This window comes from Ruditapes philippinarum, unplaced genomic scaffold (genome assembly GCF_026571515.1).
Source record: "Ruditapes philippinarum isolate M1 unplaced genomic scaffold, ASM2657151v2 ctg4839_1_1_1_1, whole genome shotgun sequence".
NCBI classification, from domain to species: Eukaryota; Metazoa; Mollusca; class Bivalvia; order Venerida; family Veneridae; genus Ruditapes; species Ruditapes philippinarum.
In genome coordinates this window covers 22506-47081 of record NW_026866886.1, presented here as the reverse complement: position 1 = coordinate 47081, position 24576 = coordinate 22506, and the positions used below count along the sequence as shown (strand labels likewise).

At 33.1% G+C, this 24576-nt stretch overlaps 1 protein-coding gene across 1 annotated transcript in view; it reads left to right on the top strand.

Moving 5' to 3' along the window:
* The first annotated feature begins 289 nt into the window (after nucleotides 1–289).
* LOC132734117 (sodium-dependent noradrenaline transporter-like) overlaps nucleotides 290–24576 on the top strand; it is a 35698-nt gene continuing 11411 nt past the window's right edge. Inside the window, 7 exon segments of the mRNA XM_060720836.1 lie at nucleotides 290–757; nucleotides 2356–2487; nucleotides 3896–4139; nucleotides 5274–5412; nucleotides 11027–11161; nucleotides 13423–13526; nucleotides 14442–14566. Coding sequence (XP_060576819.1) covers nucleotides 433–757; nucleotides 2356–2487; nucleotides 3896–4139; nucleotides 5274–5412; nucleotides 11027–11161; nucleotides 13423–13526; nucleotides 14442–14566 — 1204 coding nt within the window. The 5' untranslated portion in view covers nucleotides 290–432.

Here is a 24576-nt window from a genome sequence, read left to right as displayed (position 1 = left end):
TTGTAAGCGAAAAAACTAATATAGGGTTAAAACTTAATAAAAAATGGAGAATCACGTGATTTTAATGCAAATTATCACGTGCAAAATAGCACGCATGCACAAATTGTACAGAAAAGCGAACTATGTGTCTAGTTTTATACTAAATTGCAATTTATTCGGCAAATGTTTCCAACCTTTACAGTGTCCTTTACTTCCAAATGTTTTATATTACATTTTAGTTTACCTCGATAGTTTTTTGTAAAGGTTTTAAATTTACCTAACATATTTATTTTTTTAATTTTTCAGAAAAACGGCGACGGTGACGACGACGACGACGAGGACGCGGATCGAAAAAATGTCGGACAAAGCAGCGCCGTAGAGCTTCAACCCATTGATTCCAATGCCACATGCCCGTTAACGGACACAGAAAATGAACCTAGCACCTATCTTCAAATGAAACAAGTCGCCGAACAGATCGCTAAAGAGTGTTCTAACGGGGAACTTTTCCAACATGCGGGTGATACCGTTGATTTACCTCCGCCCTATGAAAATCTAGATAATGCTGATAACCATTCCTTAATAAGCAATAACAGTGATAAACCCAATGAGGAGAATAATGATAATAAAGACCCAGATAGAAATAGTGACCGACTCCCTGATCGACCTCCGCACGAGGACTGGGCACACAAGGCGGATTTCTTGCTTGCGGTTATAGGCTATGCCGTTGACTTGTCCAATGTATGGAGGTTTCCATATTTATGCTACAGAAATGGCGGGGGTAAGATTTTTTTTCTTCTCTTTTTCATTTTCACAGCTTTTCTGTAACAGAAATTATGAACGTCTATTAAAATTGATGAGTTCTTAAGTTATGTTGAACTAAATCTGAGAAAAATAATTACTTGGTCAGCAAATATTGCGTGTGGTCTAAGGGGTTAAGTTTTCCCAGATGCGGACATTAAGTATTTTAAGTGCTTTTGGTGAATTATTACATTTCAAATATATCTTTTATTTTTACCGCTGGAATAATGATAGGAAAATTAATTAATGAATTCCATTTCTCTCTAAGCAGAAGTATAATTAGCGCTGGAAAGAGAGGGTTGAAATATTTATGGCTTCCTAGTCTACATAACTGAAATACCGGAAGCCGTTCCTTTTTATTCGGCATACCTTTAGGCTATAAATTTACCAATAAGCGTTACCGAGAATAGGTTATGCCACTCGCTAATTATAATTATGTAGAAATGTTCGCTATTTTTTTAATTCTTCAAAATCATGGATTTATTAATGGAAAGTTGTGTTTTACTTTCGAAGAGTTCGAGAATAAACTACACAAAATATATTGCATTCATAAGTTAAGATAAAAATCCCTCATAATTATATCATCTTCCTGAAAACTGATAAAAATCTTTTATAAAAATTGGTGCTATAATAATATTTTCATATGTATCGCTTGAGAATTCACCATAATCATGTGTTTAAATTGATTTTTTTTCATAATTTGTCAATTATATTATATAGAATATTGACATCTAAAATGGCTGCCACATTTGGCAAGGGAGGTAAATATTGTAAAAGTTGGGTACAATCTATAACCAAAGGGTAATTTTCGCCGTCAATGGGGCAGATGCATCGAACATTACTTTGTTTCTTTATCGTTTGTTAACCATTATGATATAGAAACTTTCGTAAATAATTTTGACATATATGACAATAATAATGAATTCAGTATTGTTTTTATCACTTTTATCAATTAAAAAATTAAGGACATGGAAATCAAGTAGTCCATTCCCCGGTTTCATGATTTGGATCACTACTGCATCAAGGCTATGGAAAGTTTTACAGAATTCTCTCAGGATTTGCATGAATAACGAGGACTGTTCAGTATATAATGAAAATAGTCTTGTAAATACAAAACCTCTGTTTGTGCGTTATGAAACTTCACTAACAGAAAATACAAAACAATAGTTTTTGGCGCCTATATTTAATAATGACGTCATGACGTCATGTAATAATCAAATCTCAAAACATGGCGTCACTTCCTGTTTGGTTCAAAATGGACATCACCAGAGAAAATCAAATATTTTACGTTTTCACAAGGCAGCTCGGAGATAAATTGAAGAAAATGCATGATGATTTATTTGTTGTATATGCAGACCTAGCTGTACATTCTGTGTCGGTTTCTGACCAATCAAATGCCTGAGATTACCTCGGGACCTATGAACGGTGATCGTAGGTTTGTTTATCAAATGTTTCGTCGAAAATACCCTTAATTCTTAAGAATAATCCATAGATAACAACATTGTAGAATAACATTGTTTTTTGTTCATATTTCACGGCTTTAAAATTAACTTTTTTCTTATAAAATCATATTTTCAGGAGCGTTTATTATTCCATATTTTACGGTTCTGATATTTGGGGCGTTGCCAATTTTCTTCATGGAGTTATGTCTAGGACAATTCCATCGCGAGGGACCAGTTACAGTCTGGAAAATTGCACCTATGTTTAAAGGTAATTCCATACTCATTTCTGTCATATTGTTGTAAAAATATGTATGCTTTGTTTTGATATCGTCCACTGTCTTCAATACCAAGTGAATTTAGAAAAAAAATATCAGTAACCCTAATAATATCAGTAATGATAAGTGAGACTAAAAACAGTGTTGGAGCACCACACTAAATAGAGCTACTGTAGTCCGGTATATACCGGACAATGCGCTTGTATGATTAAATATCAACAATTCCGCCTTTTCATCTGCCGAAGTCACTTTAGAATGTCTAATTCATCTCTTCAAGCACATAATAATGAATGAAAAATTTAAAAATCGGCGAAAAAGGCGTTTTTATCTACTTTGTCTGTCATCATGATTTCTGCAAGCGTCTAGAGGTTCTGCTCAAAACCGTAGTGAGTTAGATACAATGGTTATCTACTGTAAAGATGGACAGACTGGCCTGGCTCAAGTCTGATGGTACAGGTCTGCCAAAACTGTAATGTCACTTAATTTCGTGGGGATTTAATTTCGTAATTTTGTCAAAAAGGACATTTTCGTGTGTTTTTGAATTAGTGGATGGTCTGTTCTTGCAAAACAGTGAAATCCTAGACTTAATGTCATACAAAAATAATCTTACAGTCCACGAAATAAAAATTCATTGGATTTTAATTATAAATTCGTGGATTAACCTATGCACAAAAACCACGAGAATAAGTGTCTCGCGAAATATAATGATTTTGTAGTATGGTCATTTTACAAGATGTACAAGTATGCAAATTGTACGTAATGAGTGCTGATGTACACTCAATCATAATTCAAATGCCCGTTAAAAATGATATGAAAAGAGAATAACGCACTTCTGTTTGGGGGGTTTGAAGGGGGGCGGAGTCCCCCTCATCGCCAAGAAAATTTTGGACTTGTGAGAGGCTATAAATTACCCCAGATTGATCATAAGGTAACGTGTAAGCAACGCTGAAAAGCATTTGACTCTATCTCAATCCATTGAGAAGTTGCAGCACTTTGAAATCAATTGTGATGGAGAAAATCAACGCAAAATAGTGATTTTTGGCAATTTTGAGATGTCCCCTCGTTGCCATGGTAACAGAAAATTTAAGCCTGAGCATGTTGTTGCAAGGGCAAGGGTCCAGTCAACATTTGGGCCAAGTTTGATTAGTGTTGAAGCAGTTTTTATAGTATTATAGCAATTTGAACTTGTAACGGGAGACTTTTCAATGAAAACAGCCATTTTTCACAAAATGCTCATGAAGTAATGGGTTAAAGTACGTTTGTATAATAATCCCACAGTCCACGAAATAAGATTTCGTTTGAATTTAAATCCATGGAATGGCTATTATCGAAAACCACAAAAAACCATGGCCCCACGAATAATCATGGTTTTATATTATTACGATATGGGTTTAATTTCAGGAATCGGGTATGCCTCGTGTTTCATGGCGTACCTTGTCGCCTTTTATTACAATGTCGTAATTGGCTGGGCTTTCTTTTACCTATTCTCCTCATTTACATTGGACTTGCCCTGGAAAACGTGTGATCACGAATGGAATAGTCCAAATTGTTGGAAATTGAGGGAGGGACAATTCAACATATCGGACGGCAATGATACGGACGTCTATACAAACCATTCCGTATCCTCCTCGTACGAATTCTTTGAGTAAGTCACATATTTGCTTCCGTAGTTTTTACCTTGAAGAGTTACGTAAAAATATAATATTCTATTCGTATGAAGTTTTTGGGGAACATAAAAACATATTAAGTTTTTCCTTCTTAATATTGTTTGAGTAAATTTAAAATGTTCTTTCCTCAAAATGAATGTGATTTAATTTGAATACACTCAAAATGTATCGTATGAGTTTCTAAGAAGTAGTGGATATGTGCTGTACTTTATTATTGTGTTGTGTTGTAATGTATTAGCTTGACTCCGATAAAATGCACTGCATTTCATTACACTGTAATACATTACACTGCAACTACACTACATTACACTGTTATATAATACACTGCAACTACAATACACGACATTGTACTACAGTGAAAAGCAACTACACTTTATATTGCATTATTTTTACATTACACCGTAACTACAATACACTGCAGTGAAAATCAGCTATACTTTACATTGCACTGCACAACTGTGTAAAGGTGTTCGTTCAGGTGTATTATGTGAAGGTGCCTAGTAATTCATCAGCAGAAATAATAATAGATAGAGGATATTTGTTTAGTTCAGTGTAAGATCGGAATATATTTCACCGAGTGAGCACCCAAAGGTATATTTCACGAGTGGCGTAGCCACGAGTGAAATATGAACTTTTGGTGTTCACAAGGTGAAATATATTTCGATCTTGCACTAAACTAAACAAATTTTCTTTTTATTACATGCAAAGAAACGTTTTAAAAAGACATTAAACCTAATACTGAATGAAAGCGCGCCAAATAATAATACAACGTGACGTCATTTACGACGTCACGTCATTAAGTTGGTACCCAGTTCTGTGCACGCTGGTATTTCACTGAAACAACGTAAGGGGCTTAAATTCAAAACAGTGAAATTATCAAAGTGGTAATTTCACTGTTTCAAACAGTGAAATTACCAATTTTATATCACTGATATATTTCTATAAACCACCGAAAAGCATGTAATAAAACAACTTTATTTGTACATCTTACATGATTATCTTTAACAATAATTACCAAACTGTGTTCCAATACGCGGAAAGCATTATGAAGTATGAAATTCACCGAAATGAAACTTACATTCACGAGGTCCTTTTTTAAAATCTCTTTGCAGGCGTGGAATGCTGCGGTTACATTTGAGTCGTGGGTTGGATCACCTGGGGTCGGTACGTTGGGAACTAGTCCTGTGTACATTGCTCACATTCATCTGTCTCTATTTCTCGTTGTGGAAAGGGGTCAAAAGTTCGGGAAAGGTGAGATGTTGTTCTTGTATCATATCATTGCTTTGTAATACATTTTGGAGATAAAAGAAAGCATGGAACTTGGTTACTTTGCTATAAATTAAAGATCTAAAAATTGAAACGTACTTGGTAAATCAATTTCTGAATTCTCCAGACGAAATAGGTACACACATAATGTGAACGAAGTAAAATAATTTAAGAGGTTGAAATAAAAAATTTAAAATTTCTTTAAAGTGAAGATTCCCACATAATGTATTTTTTACAACATTCATCCCAACTTACTTGAATAAACGCTAGAGACATGGCTTTTACCTTTCATCGTTTATGTTATCCCATTTCGCAATACATTATTTTTTTGCATTTTGTCCAAGAGCTAGAAACATGGTTTTAAACCTTCATTGTTGATGTTTCACTTTTGCTATGCATTTAAATTTTTCCATTTTTTCCGAGTATCATAATTAATACCAAGGCTCATAAAGAATGCCTAACAATATCATCTAAATTCTTCAATATAAAAAACATATTTTGATCTTAACATTGTCATTCTGTTTTAGCATAATACATTTTATTAGCATCAGCAACATTCATTCAGTTAAAGAGTGCAACTTTTGTAAAACCTTTGTTCATTCTATTATTTCAAAAACCTACAGTCATTTTTTGTGCTGCGAACAAATTGCATTAAGATTATCTTGTGGTCTTGCCAGCTTCTAATATTCCCTGAAGACCTTAAAATGGCAGCTACATAGGTTTTTCAAATTAACAGAGATGCAACTGCATTATCTTGAAAATACCGTGCAATCAACATCAATTTGCCAATCTGCAGTAAACGAAAATCAAGAAGGTATACAACCTTCATATAACAATTCTCCTAATCCCCAAAAATGTTGTGTTTTGTATTACAATCGGTGAAGAACTCTTTACATTGAACGTTTTTGTGAAAGCGTGGGCTTCAATTGGAACACCTTGACGATTATTTATAATAATATCGGAGTTCATACGCATTTAAATGTGACTTGAGACTCGGCAAATCCCAACATTTACGTAACTATTTGTTTACGTGTTGAAACTTTTAGCGTAGGCCAGACCGACATACCGTATCCGTTCATACATATCCAAAGATTGATGGATAGGGCCAAGTTGTCATTGTGTGGGAGAGCAAGGGTGGACTTTTATAAGGAAAGACAGGCGTTCGTGGCTTTATTTCTTTCACAAAATTGCAAGTGGAATAAATACTTACATCTAAATCTATACCCACCATTTTGACTTGACTTATTAATGCTTGTTTCGTATACTGCAGTTTGACGATTGATGTTTGTAATTTTGTTTATTTAAACTAACAAACCTGTTGCAAAAATTTAAAAGTATAGTATAATCATTGTCAACTTCTTAGCCAAAATTCAGTGCTTGCGATAATAGTAATTGCAGGAATGCCTTTAAATAAGCTTTATTATTGATGAATTTTCGTGGATGATATTGATTGCATAACATTTGAACTTTGAAACATTGCATTTAGTACAATTTCTTGGAATGATAACCAATGTTTGGATACAGTTTATTTTATAAGGCGGATCTATTATTTTTTTTAATCCTCAACCGACTGAAACCGAAACTGACGAGTTTTTGTTAATTAACAGTAAAGAACCAGACCAAATTGTACATCTGTGCAGTCTGACCAGGCTCAATTATGTTGGCTGACTAACTTAATTTTCTTCATAATATCCCGAAAATTGATATCGAAAAGTCCCTTAAAATGGAAGTTGGACTAGTCCATCCGAAATTTCAGCAGTTTAATTCTTAATAAAAATTAAATAGAAGCAAACGTAATAAAACATAGATACCGTGCTAAATATCTTAACAGGAGTTCTCAATTTTTAGGGAAATTAAAAAAAAAAACTGTCTGAATAGCGAACAGTAGACCATCATATGCCCGACGTCGGATACCCACGGTTGATTAACAGGTTATCAGGTTCGACCGTGGGTATCCGACGATGCAGACAGGCGCTTAGGATGTGTCGGCTTATCTTGGTCTACGCTTATCGCATAAAAGTCATTTGGCGCCAGCAGGCAAAGGGTTGGTTTTGGCATGCCATTTGTTTAAATAAATATTTAAGTTAATAATATTTATATAGTATCATTGAAAACCAATTAATAATGAAACATTTTTGTTAAATACCTTGCAATATAGAATGGAGCAATAACTAAACAGTACGATTTTTGCTCAGACTAGGAAAATGTTTATAGGTGCAGTTATGTAATAACGATATACCGATATGTCTCAGAAATATGGGGTCGTATAAGTAATGGAAATGTGCTGCTATATATGCAATGCGCGCGTGTATTAATTATATGTTATGCAACAATATTTTTTGACAAAATATGATAATTTGCGACATTATTTTGTTATTTGATAAAAGTTGTTTAACAGCGTTGAGTGCGAACGTGCATAAATAATCATCATTAGGGAGAAATGTGTAGGAAACTATGAATATATGTTTCTTATATCATCATTAATTCATGGAGTTACGGGAATGTTGTTTGTAATTAAGACATAGAAAATATTTTTTAAAAACTAGTTCAAGGTAATAAAAACATAAATCTGAATCAGATTAATTTTCACGCACAGCATCGATTTAGAGCTTGCCAAAATGAGTAGAAATACTCCTATGTCTGTTTTATAAATGCATAGCGCTCTGACCAAAAAAGAATATTTGTCTTATGAATTCAGTGAGATACTAAAGTGTATTACATCAATAATATATTGGTTGAAAACGATTTTGATTGATTGATTGATTGATTGATTGATTGATTGATTGATTGATTGATTGATTGATTGATTGATTGATTGATTGATTGATTGATTGATTGACTCTGTTGGAACAAATGGGATGTTATTAAACAGATATAAGGCAATACAAAAATAAACAAATTATAAAACATTCAGATATAAAAGTATTTCATTTAATTAAAATTCGTGCCCGAAATTTTTCTCTCTCTTTTCTAAGCTATGATGCATTCTTTTCATTCAATTCAAATAAATAGCTAGGTTCAAGATATTTCCAGGTTTATCCCAAATATTTCAAGGTAGAAATTCTTGAAAGTTTTTTCAACGTTTGATTACAGATAAGGACGCAAATATGAATGAGAATTTAGTACGCACTGGAATATTTTTAGAATAATTAGAGATTAATGAAACTCATTTAGTTCATTTGGCAGACGACGTACAAACCAAACCTTTGAGGGGTTTTTTTTACGTTTCGATAGTGTTATCAAATGTAATGAAATTACGAATATTAGGTTGCGCTTACGAGTGCAAAACGTTGTTAAAGCGTCTATCGGATTAGAGAATTACATACGCGTGCCAAAACTTTTATTGACATGCGCAGATAAAAGGAAATGCGTTTCCGCGTTATACTTAATGGATACAAGATTTTAGCTGATGATTGAATTTTTCTTTAAAATATATGAGCCGCGTCATGACAAAACCAACATAATGGGTATGCGACCAGCATGGATCCAGACCAGCCTGCGCATCCGTGCAGTCTGATCAGGATCCATGCTGTTCGCTTACCAACTCTATTACAAGTAGAGAAACTGATAGCGAACAGCATGGATCCTGATCAGACTGCGCGGATGCGCAGGCTGGTCTGAATCCATGCTGGTCGCAAACCAATTATGTTGGTTTTGTCGTGACGCGGCTCATATATATTTTTGCTAAATGTTTAATTACATGTGTGTTTGTTCTGACGGTTATTCAAACAATTCATTTTAACAGTTATTTTCATTTGTTTAGTTTTCAACCTTTCATACTCTTTTTTATTACTAACATACATTATGTAGTTTGACATACTAGTGTGTATATGTAACATTCACGTATTGTTTATATACTCGTGTGTATTACTAACATGTACTGAAGCTTACGTACTTTATCTATTGTTTTCATTTACGTTAACTTACGTTACATATTTACTAGTAGTTTACGTAACATCTGCACCGCTTACATTTTCATGTAGTTTACGTTACATCTTCGTTACTTATATTAACAAGTGCGTTAACATTGTATCGTCATTCTCTATATTTTCATGTAGTTTACGTTACATCTACGTTACTTTTATTAACAAGTCAAATAAAATTGTATCGTCATTCTCTATTTTTTCATGTAGATTACGTTACATCTTCGTAACGTATATTAACAAGTCCGTTAACATTGTATCGTCATCCTCTATATTTTCATGTAGTTTACGTTACATCTTCGTTACTTTTATTAACAATTGCATTAACATTGTATCGTCATTCTCTATTTTTGTCATGTAGTTACATCTTCGTTACTTATACGAACAAGTGCGTAGTTTACGTTGCATCTTCGTTACTTATATTAACAAGTGCGTTAACATTGTATCGTCATTCTTTATATTTCCATGTAGTTTAAGTTACATCTTCGTTACTTTTATAAACAAGTGCATTAATATTTTATCGTCATTCTCTACATTTTCATGTAGTTTACGTTACATCTACATTGCTTTTAGTTTCATTCAGTTTACATTCATTACATATTTCTTAAAGCTTATATGTACATTTATTTCATGCTTTCCAGTGTTTTATTGTAATATATCAGATGATTATATTCTGATAAACCACTAGTGAAATTTATAAAATATAATTTTCACTGTAGCCGGACTATATCTGAATGCGGATGAAAAGAAAATCATAACTAAATGAAATAACAAGCAGAAATAATTGCCGTCATGCGTAAATTTTGCTTCTTTAGGAAAAGAAAAGTCGATGTCATCATACATCATGTAAAAATGTAACAAAATTAGAGAAAATTAACAGAACTATATTTCAAAATTGATGATGTGACGTCATGATATGATGACGTCACATAGGAGAATGTGTGACGTTACGCGGCAAAATCAGTAAAAATATACCTAAAATCCCTTAAAAAGCATAAAATAAAAAGAAAATTTATTTGTTTTATATATAAGATTGAAATATATTTCATTCGTGAACACCAGCTATTATATTTTCACTCGTGGCTACGCCACTCGTGAAAATATTGCATCTGGTGTTCACTCAGTGAAATTATATTTCAATCTTACATGCAAAACAAACAAATATCCTCTATGTAATTTATGTTTTATCCGTATTGCTTATAGTTACATGTAATTTACATAACAACTGCTTTGCTTACATTTCATAAAGGTTTTCGTGACTCCATTGATTATATTTTCATATCTATAATTTTCATATTTTCATAAAGTTTACGTTACATCCGTACTGCTTATATGTTTATGTAATTTACATAACATCTGTATTGCTTACATTTTCATAAAGTTTTCGTTACTTCGACAAGGTTAATTGTTAAGGTTAATCTACGTTACATCTATATTGCTTATATTTACAGGTAGTTTACGTTACAGCTAAATGGCTTTTATTTACATGTAGTTTTCGTTACATCGCAATTGATTGTATTTTAAAGGTTATTTACGTTACATCTTTATTGATGATATATGTTGAGGTAATTTACGTTACATCTATATTGCTTGTATTTACAGGTTGTTTACGTTACATCTCCATTGATCTTATTGTGAAGTAATTTACGTTACATCTATATTGCCTATATTTACAGGTAGTTTACGTTACCGCTACATTGCCGTATTTAATACTAACCATTCTACTGATCCGAGGATGTCTCCTGCCAGGCGCTATTGACGGAATCAAATATTTTATCACTCCAAATGTAGAGAGATTAAATGATCCGCAGGTAGGCTGTCATAATTCAGATTTATAAATAATATGTCATGTTTCAGGATTTGGTGTACCTGCACGTGTATGTGTGTGTAGCGATAGTTCATACGTGCTTGCGCGCGTTGGCACAATACAAAAAATGCAGTAATACTGTTACTTATTGTTGCACTTTGCATTTTAGATGTAATGAGTCAATAGTTAAATCATTCAATGTCTCTTGGCAAAATGCGTTTTCAAATTTTTATTTGGCAATATACATTTGTCATAAGGCAAGAAGTATGTGTGGAGCAATAATGAAATAACTCAACACATGGTTGAAAAGCAACAGCATGCACGTATTGCCTGTTATCCCCTTCCACAGGATATTCCCTTCAAAAGGATATCTCTTCCACTAGATATACCCTACTACTGGATATCACCTTCAACAGGATATCCCCTCCACATCATAGCCCGTTCGAAATGATATCCATCCCCTTCCACACGATATTCCCTTCCATTGGATATCTCTTTCACTGGATATCCTTTTTCCACAGGATATCATCTTACACAGGATTTTCCCATCCACAGATTATCCTATTCCAAATAATATCATTTTCCACTGGATATCCTTTTTTACATGGAAATCTCTTTCTTCCAGTACAGGATATCTTCTACGTGGTACACACACAGAATATGTCCATTAACAGGATATACGCAAACGATAATAGAGTTACCTTATCTACAAATTTATTGTCGCAGCTATCATTGATAAGAAAATTTCAAAGTATTAAACAAAAGTTAGGTACTGATACACCTATAGATATATCAATAAACTTGATATTTAATGCGGAAAAACCTCTTAACTGTAACCACAAATTTGATTGTTTTCCCTCGGCTAATTTGTTTATTGTTATAACTGCTTTTCTCAGTAGTTTTGCTGCAGGCGGTAATTTATTCCTGGCAAAAACCGGCATGTTCAGCACCACGGATTGCAGTTCTGCGGTTAATTTTTTGGTGTAATATCGTACTGATACACCGTTCTGGTAATGACACCATGCTAGTGTAAATGACGAGTTCGCTTGCCCTTTTTGCACCCTTAGGATTATGTCTGTGATACTGTTTAGTTGTTTCTGTGTTGTTTTTTTTGTCGTCTGATGGTTTTCAACTATCAGTGATTTATATTGCATCGGCTACTTATTTGCAATTTGTAAGGGCATTATTTTTTATAATAAATAAGATGCCAAATATTATTTCAAACTGTTTTGCTTGATGCAAATGTCTCATATAATATTTGCATAATACTTCTTAATAACATACTTTACATGACTTAGCTGGTCAGACATGCGAGGATTGTTTGATAAATTCGTGGAAATCACGTCTTGATTTTATATTTAATTGCAGAAAATCATGAAATTAAACAGAAATACATAAAGTCTCTTTATCACCTTCTCTGCATAAATAGAGTAAATATTACTAGTACTCAAACGAGTGTCCAGTTTTTCGTCTCTAAAGCAATTTATATAAAGAACATTGCCTTAGCTCGATTGTGATTAATGTATAATTGGAGCTATTTAATGCCGCGTCAAAATGGCGGGAATTTCTCTAATGTTTGGGTGACGTCATGACATCATTTCCTGAAAGTCAAAAAGTGAGAAAAGTGTTCAGACCCGAACCCGGGAACCCAAAAACACCTTTCGGCGGCTGTACCGACTGAGCTCACACAACTTCATCTCTAAAAAGTGAACAGTTCTGAACATTGACACGAATTTATCGAACAATCCTCGTTTTTTTCGGCATCAGGAATCGGCGTGAATTGTTGATGGCTGGTAATGTTTTAAGAAACTTCAGAATATTTTGCTACGTCAAATATCCTTTGACTTAGAGATTGCATGCAGAAAAAATGCCCGCAATTGCCCTGCCTTATTTGTTTCGCTTATTAGCGCACTCTGGTGACACAATTCAGGCAAAACTAATTCGTTTGTACATACACGTGAGTGACATGAATAATTCACTCATTCTATAGAAGGATATTGGTATGCAGTATTGTCTACTTATCAATACTGACAAGTATATTGTACAAGATGAGTAAACCGGAGGTGAATGTTTGATAGCATAATATAACTTTATTCAACTCGTGCAATAAATTCAGTATTGAACTTATACTCATTCAATATCCTCTATATCCGCCACGATAACTTGGCGATGAACATGTATGTGTTATTGCCAATAAAATATTTCATTTGACATTTTGTTGGAATAAAAAATGTAATGTTATAAAAAAATCATATGTATTTCTAGGTATGGATAGATGCAGCGGTACAGATCATGTTTTCAATTGGTGCAGGGTTTGGCACGCATATAGCATATGCTAGTCATAATAAATTCAACAATAATTGTTACCAGTAAGTCTTTTACAATCATTCAGATGCGGCTTATCAGGCTTTTGAAATAGACTTCCTGGATGTATCCCTTGGATACTTTATCACCAAATGGAATGAAATTCCAAAGTTTTGTATTTAAATGTCTTTCTCTATACATCTGTTAATTAATAAAATTTATATATTTTAGTTCGTTGTACAGATATCTTCGTCAGTTTTACTGGTGCTTTTACTTTATATTTGCGCACTACCTCAACATATTTAATTTAGAAAAAAAGAAGATAAATATGTGATTTATAAAATTAATAGCAAACACCTTGATAAAGATTGGATTAACCCTAACAAAAGTCAAAGGGATAGAAACTAGACTGTGGCGAATTCTATTACAGTTGAAAAAAGTGAATGAAAAGTGTTTGGTGTTTAAATGTATCTTAATCATTCTGATGAAAGTGTCTCTTTGAGACATAAATTTCTTTACAAATCTAATTTATTTTTTATTTTTTCATTTGAAGATACGCTTCCCAAAAGAAGTAATCTTATTATTTATTAACGACGTTTATTAAATGAATAGAGAATACCATGCAAGTGTCTGATATAACAAAATTTATCAGGCAAGACTAAGAAAAAGAAAAAGAACCAGCCTCTGCCGAGCCAATCATTTTTTGTGCCGAGCCTGATATTTTTTATAATATATCATACACTTGTTTTGTATTCTATTCATCACGATTGCAATTTTGATATGCGTTTCTTTCTGAAAATTTCAAAGGAAAGGAAAAACCTGTAAAAATGTAACGGCACGATAAAAGATGTAATTCATAACTTTCAGTATTAATTAACTTACAATTTAGATAAAAGTTTATTAACATGTTCAATGATTTTTTTAATCACGGAGTTTTTGAAAGAAAAACACAACAACAATATTATCTTGATATTTTTCAGTGATTGTTTATTTACGGCGGCGGTTAACAGTTTCACGAGCATATTTTCCGGTTTTGTCGTATTCTCGTACCTTGGATACATGGCTGACAGACAACAGAAAGATATAGATCAAGTCGCACAGGAAGGTAACTGCTAAATATTCTATGCTTTTATTCATTCTTTAGTCTTTGTCCTACTTTTCAGTCCAGTCTAAATCCCCTGAAAATATGTGACTGTCTATCCCGCATAAACCCCCCGTTAAAAAAAGTTTTAGTACAAAAATATGATAAACTAGATCAACGAGGAAAGGCGGCGTTCAATGACCGCAACCCATAAACAACCCAGCAACAAGAACCAATGGCAAGGTGCCCAGGCGGACCCAAAGCAAAAACAGGACAGGGCACAAGGCAGAGCACGAACAGGCTAATCACTAAAATGATAAATTATTTGTAACTGATGAGGAATTCAAAGAAAACAAATAAATGATTGAATAATAGGATGTAATTTGTAACTGATAACGAATTCAAAGAAAACATAATAAGTGTCACGTATATCTGGATAAACGCCTACGTGTGCCTATGAAAAGTAGGTCAACGACTCAAGTAAAAATACTGAAACATCTCAAACAGCTGAAATCGCTTCATGTTGCTCATTTTGAACTGTTAAAATAGGTCTCTTTTTTCCTATTTAAGCGTCTTACTACTTCGGAATCAATAAAAAATAGATTAAAAATAATAATATAATAATAAAAGATAAAAAAAAGCAAAACCGAAACAATTTTGTACCGCTTTTCTGCGGCTTTATTGCCTTGTATGAATAAGGTTTTAAATATCCCACAGCATTATGTATTCATAAAAGTTTAAGCATGAGAACGAGGGAGTCTGGCTATGATACTGATCTTAATCCTAATATTACCGAAGAATTACATAAATATCTAAGACTTGCATTTAACATTATTTAATATTTTAAGAGAACACGTAAAACGTCTGATATACTCTGTGCATGCGCAGGTGCAACTTTGTTACACGTATTTGTTTTAAACTGGCTTTTAACGAGAGTAGCTTTTTGTTACTTTACGCGCTATTTTTCAAGATTAGAACAGCTGATTAATAAAAGATTAACGTGTCTCGCCTTTTAAACAATGAGTGACAAAGTCAAATAATGCAAGATAATTTACCTGGCATTGATAGTGTGTTTACCTGACACGATATAAATGCCAAGAAAACAGAATCTGTGTCAATAAATTGGAAGTCAAAGAGGAAATAATTTGGAAACAACGTGTGCAACAATGCGCGCCAAGATATAATTTGGTAGAATGTTATTTATGAGAAATTATCAAAGAATGAACAGTCCTTGAGCGATTTACAAAAGTTTGATTTTAGTATAATCAACTTAACTTTCAACCGTGGTTTCATGAAAAAAAGAAACATTTGTAAAGTCTTTTTTAATAATCGTCCTTAAAATAGTTTAAGCTGATTACAATTATATGTTCTATCTATTATAGTTTTTGATCAAAACCCAAAATTTAGTAAAATTTTAAAATTCTTAACCCTTTTAAATTTAAAAAAATCGTTTTATTATTTAAAAGCGATTAAATTTTTATTTTTTGTGCCAAAAGGGCATACAACGCGACAGTAGAAATTTCCCAAATGTTGTTGTCAGTTATTAAAAAAATACGCTTCCCTTACATAAATTACACTCTAATTATATATGTGTGTGTCTATTCTGACTGTCCTCTGGATATGTTAAGTGGTTAATGATGAAGGGACTTAATGATATATTCTATGGAATGATGGTTTCTTTTCTATCTCCGGCAGATCCGCCAACATTTAGGGAACTTTAGATTGATAATTGAAGTGTTTGATTCAAATGTTTTTAGTGTTGAGGATTAAACACCACTTAAGCCGGTGCTTTGGGGGGGGGTGAGTCATGAGAGATGTCGCATTGGAACATTTGTCTCTTATGACAGACGCAGGTATACCGAGTCTGCAAATTTCAACATTTGCTTATTTTTATTGTTTGTCGAGAGATCTGTCCTGTTCGATTGTTCTCGATGCCCTTTTATATTGTTCTAATGTCTTTTTCTAGATTTTATAATGCCTTTTCAAGATTGTTCTAATGCCCTTTTTTCTATATTGATCTAATGCCTTTTCTATATTGTTCTAAAATGCCCTTTTTTCTATATTGATCTAATGCCTTTTTTATATTGTTCTCATGCCTTTTCTATATTGTTTCTAATGTCCTTTTCTAGGTTGTTATAATGCCCTTTTCAAGATTGTTCTAATGCCCTTTTTCTATATTGATCTAATGCCTTTTTTTATATTGTTCTAATGCCCTTTTCTATATTGTTCTAATGCCCCTTTCTATATTGATCTAATGCCTTTTTATATTGTTCTCATGCCCTTTCTATATTGTTCTAATGTCCTTTTCTAGATGTTATAATGCCCTTTTCAAGATTGTTCTAATGCCCTTTTTCTATATTGATCTAATGCCATTTTTTATATGTTTCTAATATGTCCCTTTCCTAATTATTCTAATGTCCTTCTCTAGATTATTCAATGCCTTTTCTAATTGTTTAATACCATTTTTTCTAAATTTTTCTAATCAATTAACAACGAGAAGATATCAGATGGCCTAGTTTAATAGAATGTTATTCGTCCCATTTTCAAGACTTTAAAAACTAGGAGATAGGGAATTTTGTTATTTTGAGATAGTTTCATTTTAGAAGTGCACCATCAAGGTGCAAAATATCAAACCAAATGAAATGCGCTAGAGATATACAAATCTTTAGTGTGAGAAAATGTTTTTGGCGAATAAATGAGACTATATATAAATAAAATGTTGTAAATGGTTCAAGGAAAGGGGGTTTGCACATGAAACGTGGAATATGTAAACAATTTTCTCATAACAATGTCAGTTTTGATAGCAGGTGTAAAATTATTATGAAATTTGTTTCAACTGGCTTTCATCGGGAACACCGTTTGTTGCATATTTAAATGGTTCAAAGGAATTTAATGTATACATCTTGCAAAAACATTCTGCATGTAATAAATGGGCTATTAAGGAACACAATATGGTTACGTTGATAAATTTCTCTAGAGAAATATCAAAGCTGTAAGCCTATGAGAGCTCGAAGATTTTGTCAAAGTGCCTTCAAAGGTTGTTTCACATTGTAGTTAAGAAGTGAAAATAAATTACAATCGGAAACGAAATGAAAGACATGTATTAACATTTTTCATTTGTTTTGTGTTTGTTTTTTTCTCTCTTTTTTTTTTTTGGGGGGGGGGGGGGGGTGGGGATGTGGGTGTTTTGTTTTTCGTTGTTGTATTTTGTGTGTTTCTGTATTTTTTTTCATTTTTTGTGTGTAGGTGGGTAGGAGTTGGGGACGGATTTCTTGTTTTGGAAAATTGCGTGGTGCTTTATAACTTTTTAACCTCCTGCTGTTAAAGATGTTTGATATTTGTCCTTACTGGCGCCGTCATGTCTTCAATTCTATCCAACGTGATTCTAAAATTGAGCCGCGTCATGACAAAACCAACATAATAGGTTTGTGACCAGCATGGATCCAGACCAGCCTGCGCATCCGCGCAATCTGATCAGGATCCATGATGTTCGCTTTCAGTTTCTCTACTTGTAATAGGGTTTGTAAGCATCCTTATCAGACTGCGCGGATGCGCAGGCTGGTCTGGATCCATGCTGGTCGCAAACCCATTATGTTGGTTTTGTCGTGACGCGGTTCAAATATGCAAGCCGGTGCAAGATTATAAATTATAAAAATGACAACAAAATTCGCAACAATTGCTTTGGATGAAAATGTTAACTTTGCTTTAAAATATATTCCCACGGTTATAAAAGCTTAAATGTTATCACCCGACAGGCAAAATTATTCATAACAATCTATATAAGAAATTGAAAGGATTAAATGTAAAATCCCTTTCCAGAAATATAAAAAATAAAAATGTAACCCCCATTTCTATTTAACCTGCAAAGATTAAATATTAAGATCAATACTCGTGATTCTGTATTATTTCATCTAAATATAAGAAAAAAAATAATACACGTTTAGATTTCTTTTTTTTTTTGTGAGTTTATCAAATCAAAAGTAATGACCATCCCCAGTAAACTTGAAAAAAGAAAACCGCAGCCTAGGGAAAGAATTTTTACCCTCGCCCTCGAAACAATGTCAGAGGGTCACCTGGGGTTTTTTTTTTCTTCGGGGAATTAAAAAAATTTCCCCTTTTGATCTAACGGTGGGGATGCGAAGAAAGTCTTTTAAAAATTTTTTAATCTTGAAAACCCTTGGGGGACAGACACAGATAATAAACAATCTACTTCCCCCCCTCCCCCACCATTTGTACAAAGAAACGAATACAGTTTATTTCTTTCCTTTCTTTAAAGGTTGCGAATTTAATCAGATTGCTTATGTAAGTTTGAGTCAATACAAAAAAGAAAAACCTGATATTTAAGTAAAAGTAAGTTACATTCGCCCCACCACACAGGCACGTGTTAAATCTAGAAAAAGAAGACAAATATAAAGTGAACATCTTAGCAGATTTATAGAGAAAATAATTTGTTTTAAACTGGCTTTTAATGAATATACCATTTATTTCTTTACGCGCTTATACTTATATCAGGGTCATAACAGCTGAAAGATAACCGTTTAAAATGTCAATGATCACCAATCCAACCAGACATTATAAATGTATATTGTGGTATTCGCCGTTAAATGTTAAAAATGTTGAATCCTGCTTAAACCGGTGCTAGGGAGAGGTGCATGTACGGTATCATGCAATTATCACTACCGTCTATGTGCATGCACAATCCATCACTACCGTCTATGTGCATGCACAATCCATCACTACCGTCTATGTGCATGCACAATCAAACAAAGCCTGAATCATTTTAATTTTGCCATTTTAGACGCATTTGAGAGATGATGTTTACCGTTATTTTGTTTATATAGCGCAAAATGAATGCCAAATGAACCGATATTTTCCTTCATTTATTAACAAACATAAGATCAAAAATGAAAATTTTGATATCAAACTGTGAAACAGTATATGCACAAGTATAAAATTTGGAAGATCTTATTCAGGAGAAATTATTTGTCGTTTTTCATTTATTAAAACACGAAAGGAGTCAGAGTCACTTGCATTTAATCTGAGCTTTATTTAAAAAGAAGCCATCTCAGACATAATTACTTGCATTATCTGATGTTATTTCATGAAATTATATTACAAGAAGAAACATTTCTAAAGTACTTTAATCGGCCCTAAAATATGAAAAACAAGATCAACAAGGAAGGGACGGCGTTAAATGACGCAATTCCCACACATGACTACTGCAAGGAGCCCAGCAGGACATCAAACAAAAACAGGTTAGGGCATAAGGCAAGGGTATGTCTTAGACAAGACTTATTTAGCTAACAGCAAACCGAAATATAAGGTTTATAGCGGCGTTTTTACATGCAAACAAACATACCGATAAAGGCTTGCGAAGTTTGTTTTTACATATTTTTGTACATTTAAGACTAAATTTACATGCCCTTGGAGCGATTTAAGTGGATTCCAATTGCTCTATAAAATTGGTTGATGTAACATCTCACCTAATACAGTACAATAATCATTCAAACATTTTATGAAGGTTTTGCAGTGTTTGTGTATAAAAATAAAATATATTGACTGGATAGCTACCAAACAGTAAAATTGAAGCAAACAAAAAAAAACGAAGTATTTTTCTGGATGTTCTTTTTAGGATTTTATTCTCCTAATTAAGACTGTTCACTGGTATGTTCTCAGTACAAGTATGCAAGAAAGAGAGTTCCCTAACCTAGCCACACTGTCACACGGATTTTGGAATACAGATGGAGTGTCAGGAAAATTGTAGTGTGTCTACAACCAATTTAATCGTTCTAGTAGTTCATTTAACTGCTGTGTATATTATAATTGTTTTAAAACTTCCTTGTTATTTGTAGTCATTTTATTAAATTGTTTTGTGTATTTTATCTGTAGACATTTATACATTTTCTAATGTTTTTTGTGTGCTGCTCTTTGAACCTCGCTTCTCCCGTTAACTAGATATCATGATTAAATTACATTTTTGTTCTTGTCATTGAAATATGCAATAAGATTTCGCGTGTGGCAATTTTATTTCAGAAACTTGGTATCATCTTGTGTCGTCTTGTTTTTTGCTTTCTGTAACAGAATTTAACTTAATAGTTTATTGCTCTTAGATGGTATATATAACTTTATGCAATTGGCTAGACTGTTATCAGAGTGGGATAATGCTAACCTTTGAGATATCTTTTCAATAATTTCAAGCTATCCTATATGTAGTGAATGATTTATTTCGAGATTGGTATTTAATCAGATTGAAAATATTTCAAAAATAGAGAAAACGTGAGAGGGATACCCCACGCAAGTGTAGGAAAATGCTGTCGGCTATTAAATGAGACAACATAAAACATAGTCGTAAAACATTCAAAAACAAACTTGATATCACATGAAATGAGCCGCGTCATGACAAAACCGACGTAATGCGATTGCGACCAGCATGGATCCAGACCAGCCTGCGCATCCGCGCAGTCTGATCAGGATCCATGCTGTTCGCTTACCAACTCTATTACAAGTAGAGAAACGGATAGCGAACAGCATGGATCCTGATCAGACTGCGCGGATGCGCAGGCTGGTCTGGATCCATGCTGGTCGCAAACGCACTACGTTGGTTTGGTCATGACGCGGCTTAAATGAATGTTTTGTATTCATTACTCGGTTAACAATATCGGTTTTGGTAGCAGGTGTAAAATTATTATGAGATATGTTTGCATATTTAATGCTTCAAAGCAGTATAAAATAAATATTTTTTTTAATTACTGTCTGCTTTTGAAAGATGGACTGCCAAGCTACGTGGGATTATAAATATACAGTTTCTTTTGATAAGTTTTTCGTATGAATTTAATTTGAAATAGCATACTATAGTCTGAGGAGTTAGATGATGAGGTGACCATTTTTTTCAATAAATGTGAATAAAATATATAAATATCAAAAGGTGATAGAACAAATTGTTAACCCGAGACAAGTGATACAATGCCTCGGTTGACATTAACTTCTATTAAAACGAACAAATTTATTTGTTTAATTCTTTGAACCGTGCTTCTATCTTTAACTAGATATACTGACAGTTATTTACACTTTTTCTTGTTATTGCAATCAGCAATAAGGTTACATGCATGGCAATTTTATTTCCAACGCTTGCTATTACCTTTTGTCCCTTTTGCCTTCTGAAACTGGCTTTAGGATATGGGTTTATTGTTCTTAGATGGTGAATATTGCTTTTAATTATCCCATTCTCTAGACCTTTATCAGAGTTGAATATCGCTAACTTTTGAGATATATTTTCAATGATACAGAGATGTTTGATATGTAAGAAAAAGCTTTATTTCAAGATTGAGATAAATCTAATCAGTTTAAAGATATTTCAGAAATAATTAAACTTTAGATGGATACAGCTTGTAACTGTGAGAAAAAGCTTTCGGCTATAAAACGAGACAAAATAAAGCATAGTCTAAAAAGATTTAAAGAAACTTTATACCCTATTCATGTAATGAATGATTTTTTGTAACATTACTTAGTTTGATAGCAGGTGTAAAATTATTTTGAATTATGTTTGAATATTTAATGCTTTAAAGCAGTATAAAATAAATATTTTTTTTGATTACTGTCTGCTTGTGAAAGATGGACTGCGAAACTACGTGGGATTATAAATATACAGTTGCCTTTGGTAGTATAACATGTTTTTCGCGGAGATTTAATTAGAAATGAAATGCGAAAGCTGAAATCGGAGAATTAGTTTTGAGAGCTTGATGATTCTGTGACCGCTAAGACCTGTCTGAAATTACCGATGTCATAATAAATAATTGATTTGACCAAATAACCACATTCTAAACACACTCCAAATCAGTTTTCTTTTTCCTAACTCATTTTTGCACTTACCTTTCTGAAGTAATTTCTATTCGAAGTACATTGCTGAAACGTTAGACCGTCTTTGTTAAAAAATATGTATGTAAAATTACCTCCTAGGAACCTTAGCAACTTGTATTCATTCGGACCTGATTGTGTTTACCCTAAGGCTGCTGCAACTAAAAGGGATATGATTTTGCCACCAGCATAGAACCCGGTCAGACTGCATGCTTATTGACATCTGTAATAGCTTGATATTAATCAAAGCACAGAAGGCGCTGAATTTGTTTGGGTCTCAGAATGTCAGAAAGGTTAAGGTTGTGAGATTATAAACCAATTTGTTTTTGTATAGTGCCACCAATGCTTTCCAGTGTTTTAACTGTAGTAAATTGACTATAAGACTTATTGCAACACTGATATTCAATTTAATGTGTATTTGACTTAAACAATTTAAATATAATTGACTTGTCTTAACTGGGATTTGAACTCCAGACCTTTCGATTCCTAAGCGAGCGTGCAAACCCCTTTGCCACGGTGTGAAGTTATATATAAACGGCCTGAAGAAAACCATATCATTCTAAATTAGGGTTTGTAAAACTTATTATTTCGACGCTAAACCTGTTTAACATAGATGTAAATAATCATGGAGCTTACTATAAGCATGTACATTTGTTTATCACACACCCGTGCCGATTTTGCGACTCCGTAAAAATGGTATTGCACGGCCGTGCATATATTTTGACGTGACGTCATTAGCGTTATACAAACATAGTGTAAAGACGCGCTAAATGTTAGCGTTATACTATAGGCGCGTCAATGAAAAATGACTCTTATTTCACTTTAAACGGTATTTATTTTGGGTATGTGATAAATAGAATATTAAATTCGTGTAAGTTCATAACTGAATTTATTGCACTCGTTGAATAAAATAATATTATGCTCGCCAGAGGCTCGCATAATATAATTTTATTCAACTCGTGCAATAAATTCAGTATTGAACTTACACTCATTCAATATCCTCTATATATCTATAAAGAATAAAACTTTATTACATGCTATTCAGTGGTTTATAGAAATATATCAGTGATATAAAACTGGTAATTTCACTGTTTGAAACAGTGAAATTACCACTTTGATAATTTCACTGTTTTGAATTTAAGCCCCTTACGTTGTTTCAGTTAAATACCAGCGTTCACAGAACTGGGTACCAACTTAATGACGTGACGTCGTAAATGACGTCACGTGGCATTATTATTTGGCGCGCTTTTCATTCAGTATTAGGTAAAATGTCTTTTTAAAACGTTTCATTGCATGTAATAAAAAGAAAATTTGTTTAGTTTAGTGTGAGATCGAAATATATTTCACCTTGTGAACACCAAAAGTTCATATTTCACTCGTGGCTGCGCCACTCGTGAAATACACCTTTTGGTGCTCACTCGGTGAAATATATTCCGATCTTACACTAAACTAAACAAATATCCTCTATATATTAGAAATCTTCGACTATTCGGGAACTATTTTGCTTGAAAATTAATGCGCCTGTCATTTGACAATCTTTACGCAGTGATCTCCCCTGAATTTTTCGGCGTTAGTGTGCATATAAAGGGAAGTAACTGCTTTAAAAAAGCGGACTACTTTCGGCATTTGCAATTAACAGCATCAGGGTCTGAAATTTCGCTACCATTATTTGTTTGGTCTGACGACCCAAACAAATAAAAATCCATAAACTTTAGAGGAATGTTTCAAATTCAAAGATTGACAAATTAATTTCATTTAATAAATTCAACAGGTCAAGATTAAAGAAATTCTCAGGGTTATAAAGCTGTGAAATGATGTTTTATGATTAATTTTAAAATTCTCAACAGGCAAAATAATATATAAAGAGAACAGGAAAGCTTGAATGAGAATATCTTCGAGCAAATTCACAAGATAATGTTCGAAGTCTTTGTTTCTATTGACCAAAATATGCTTAAGGGATTGAAATCATTCGTTTCTGTTGACCACAATGTGCTTACGGTATACATGATTGATGGGTATATCTATGTTTATTTGCTTTTATTTGAATAATTACCGACGGTAATATCATATTATTTGATTTGCTTTCATTTCATAAAATGTCATAATATGTCTATAGTTAAAAAAAATTATAGTCTCTAAAACAAAGTGTATCAAGTTTGTTTGTCTTTAAGGAATTGACA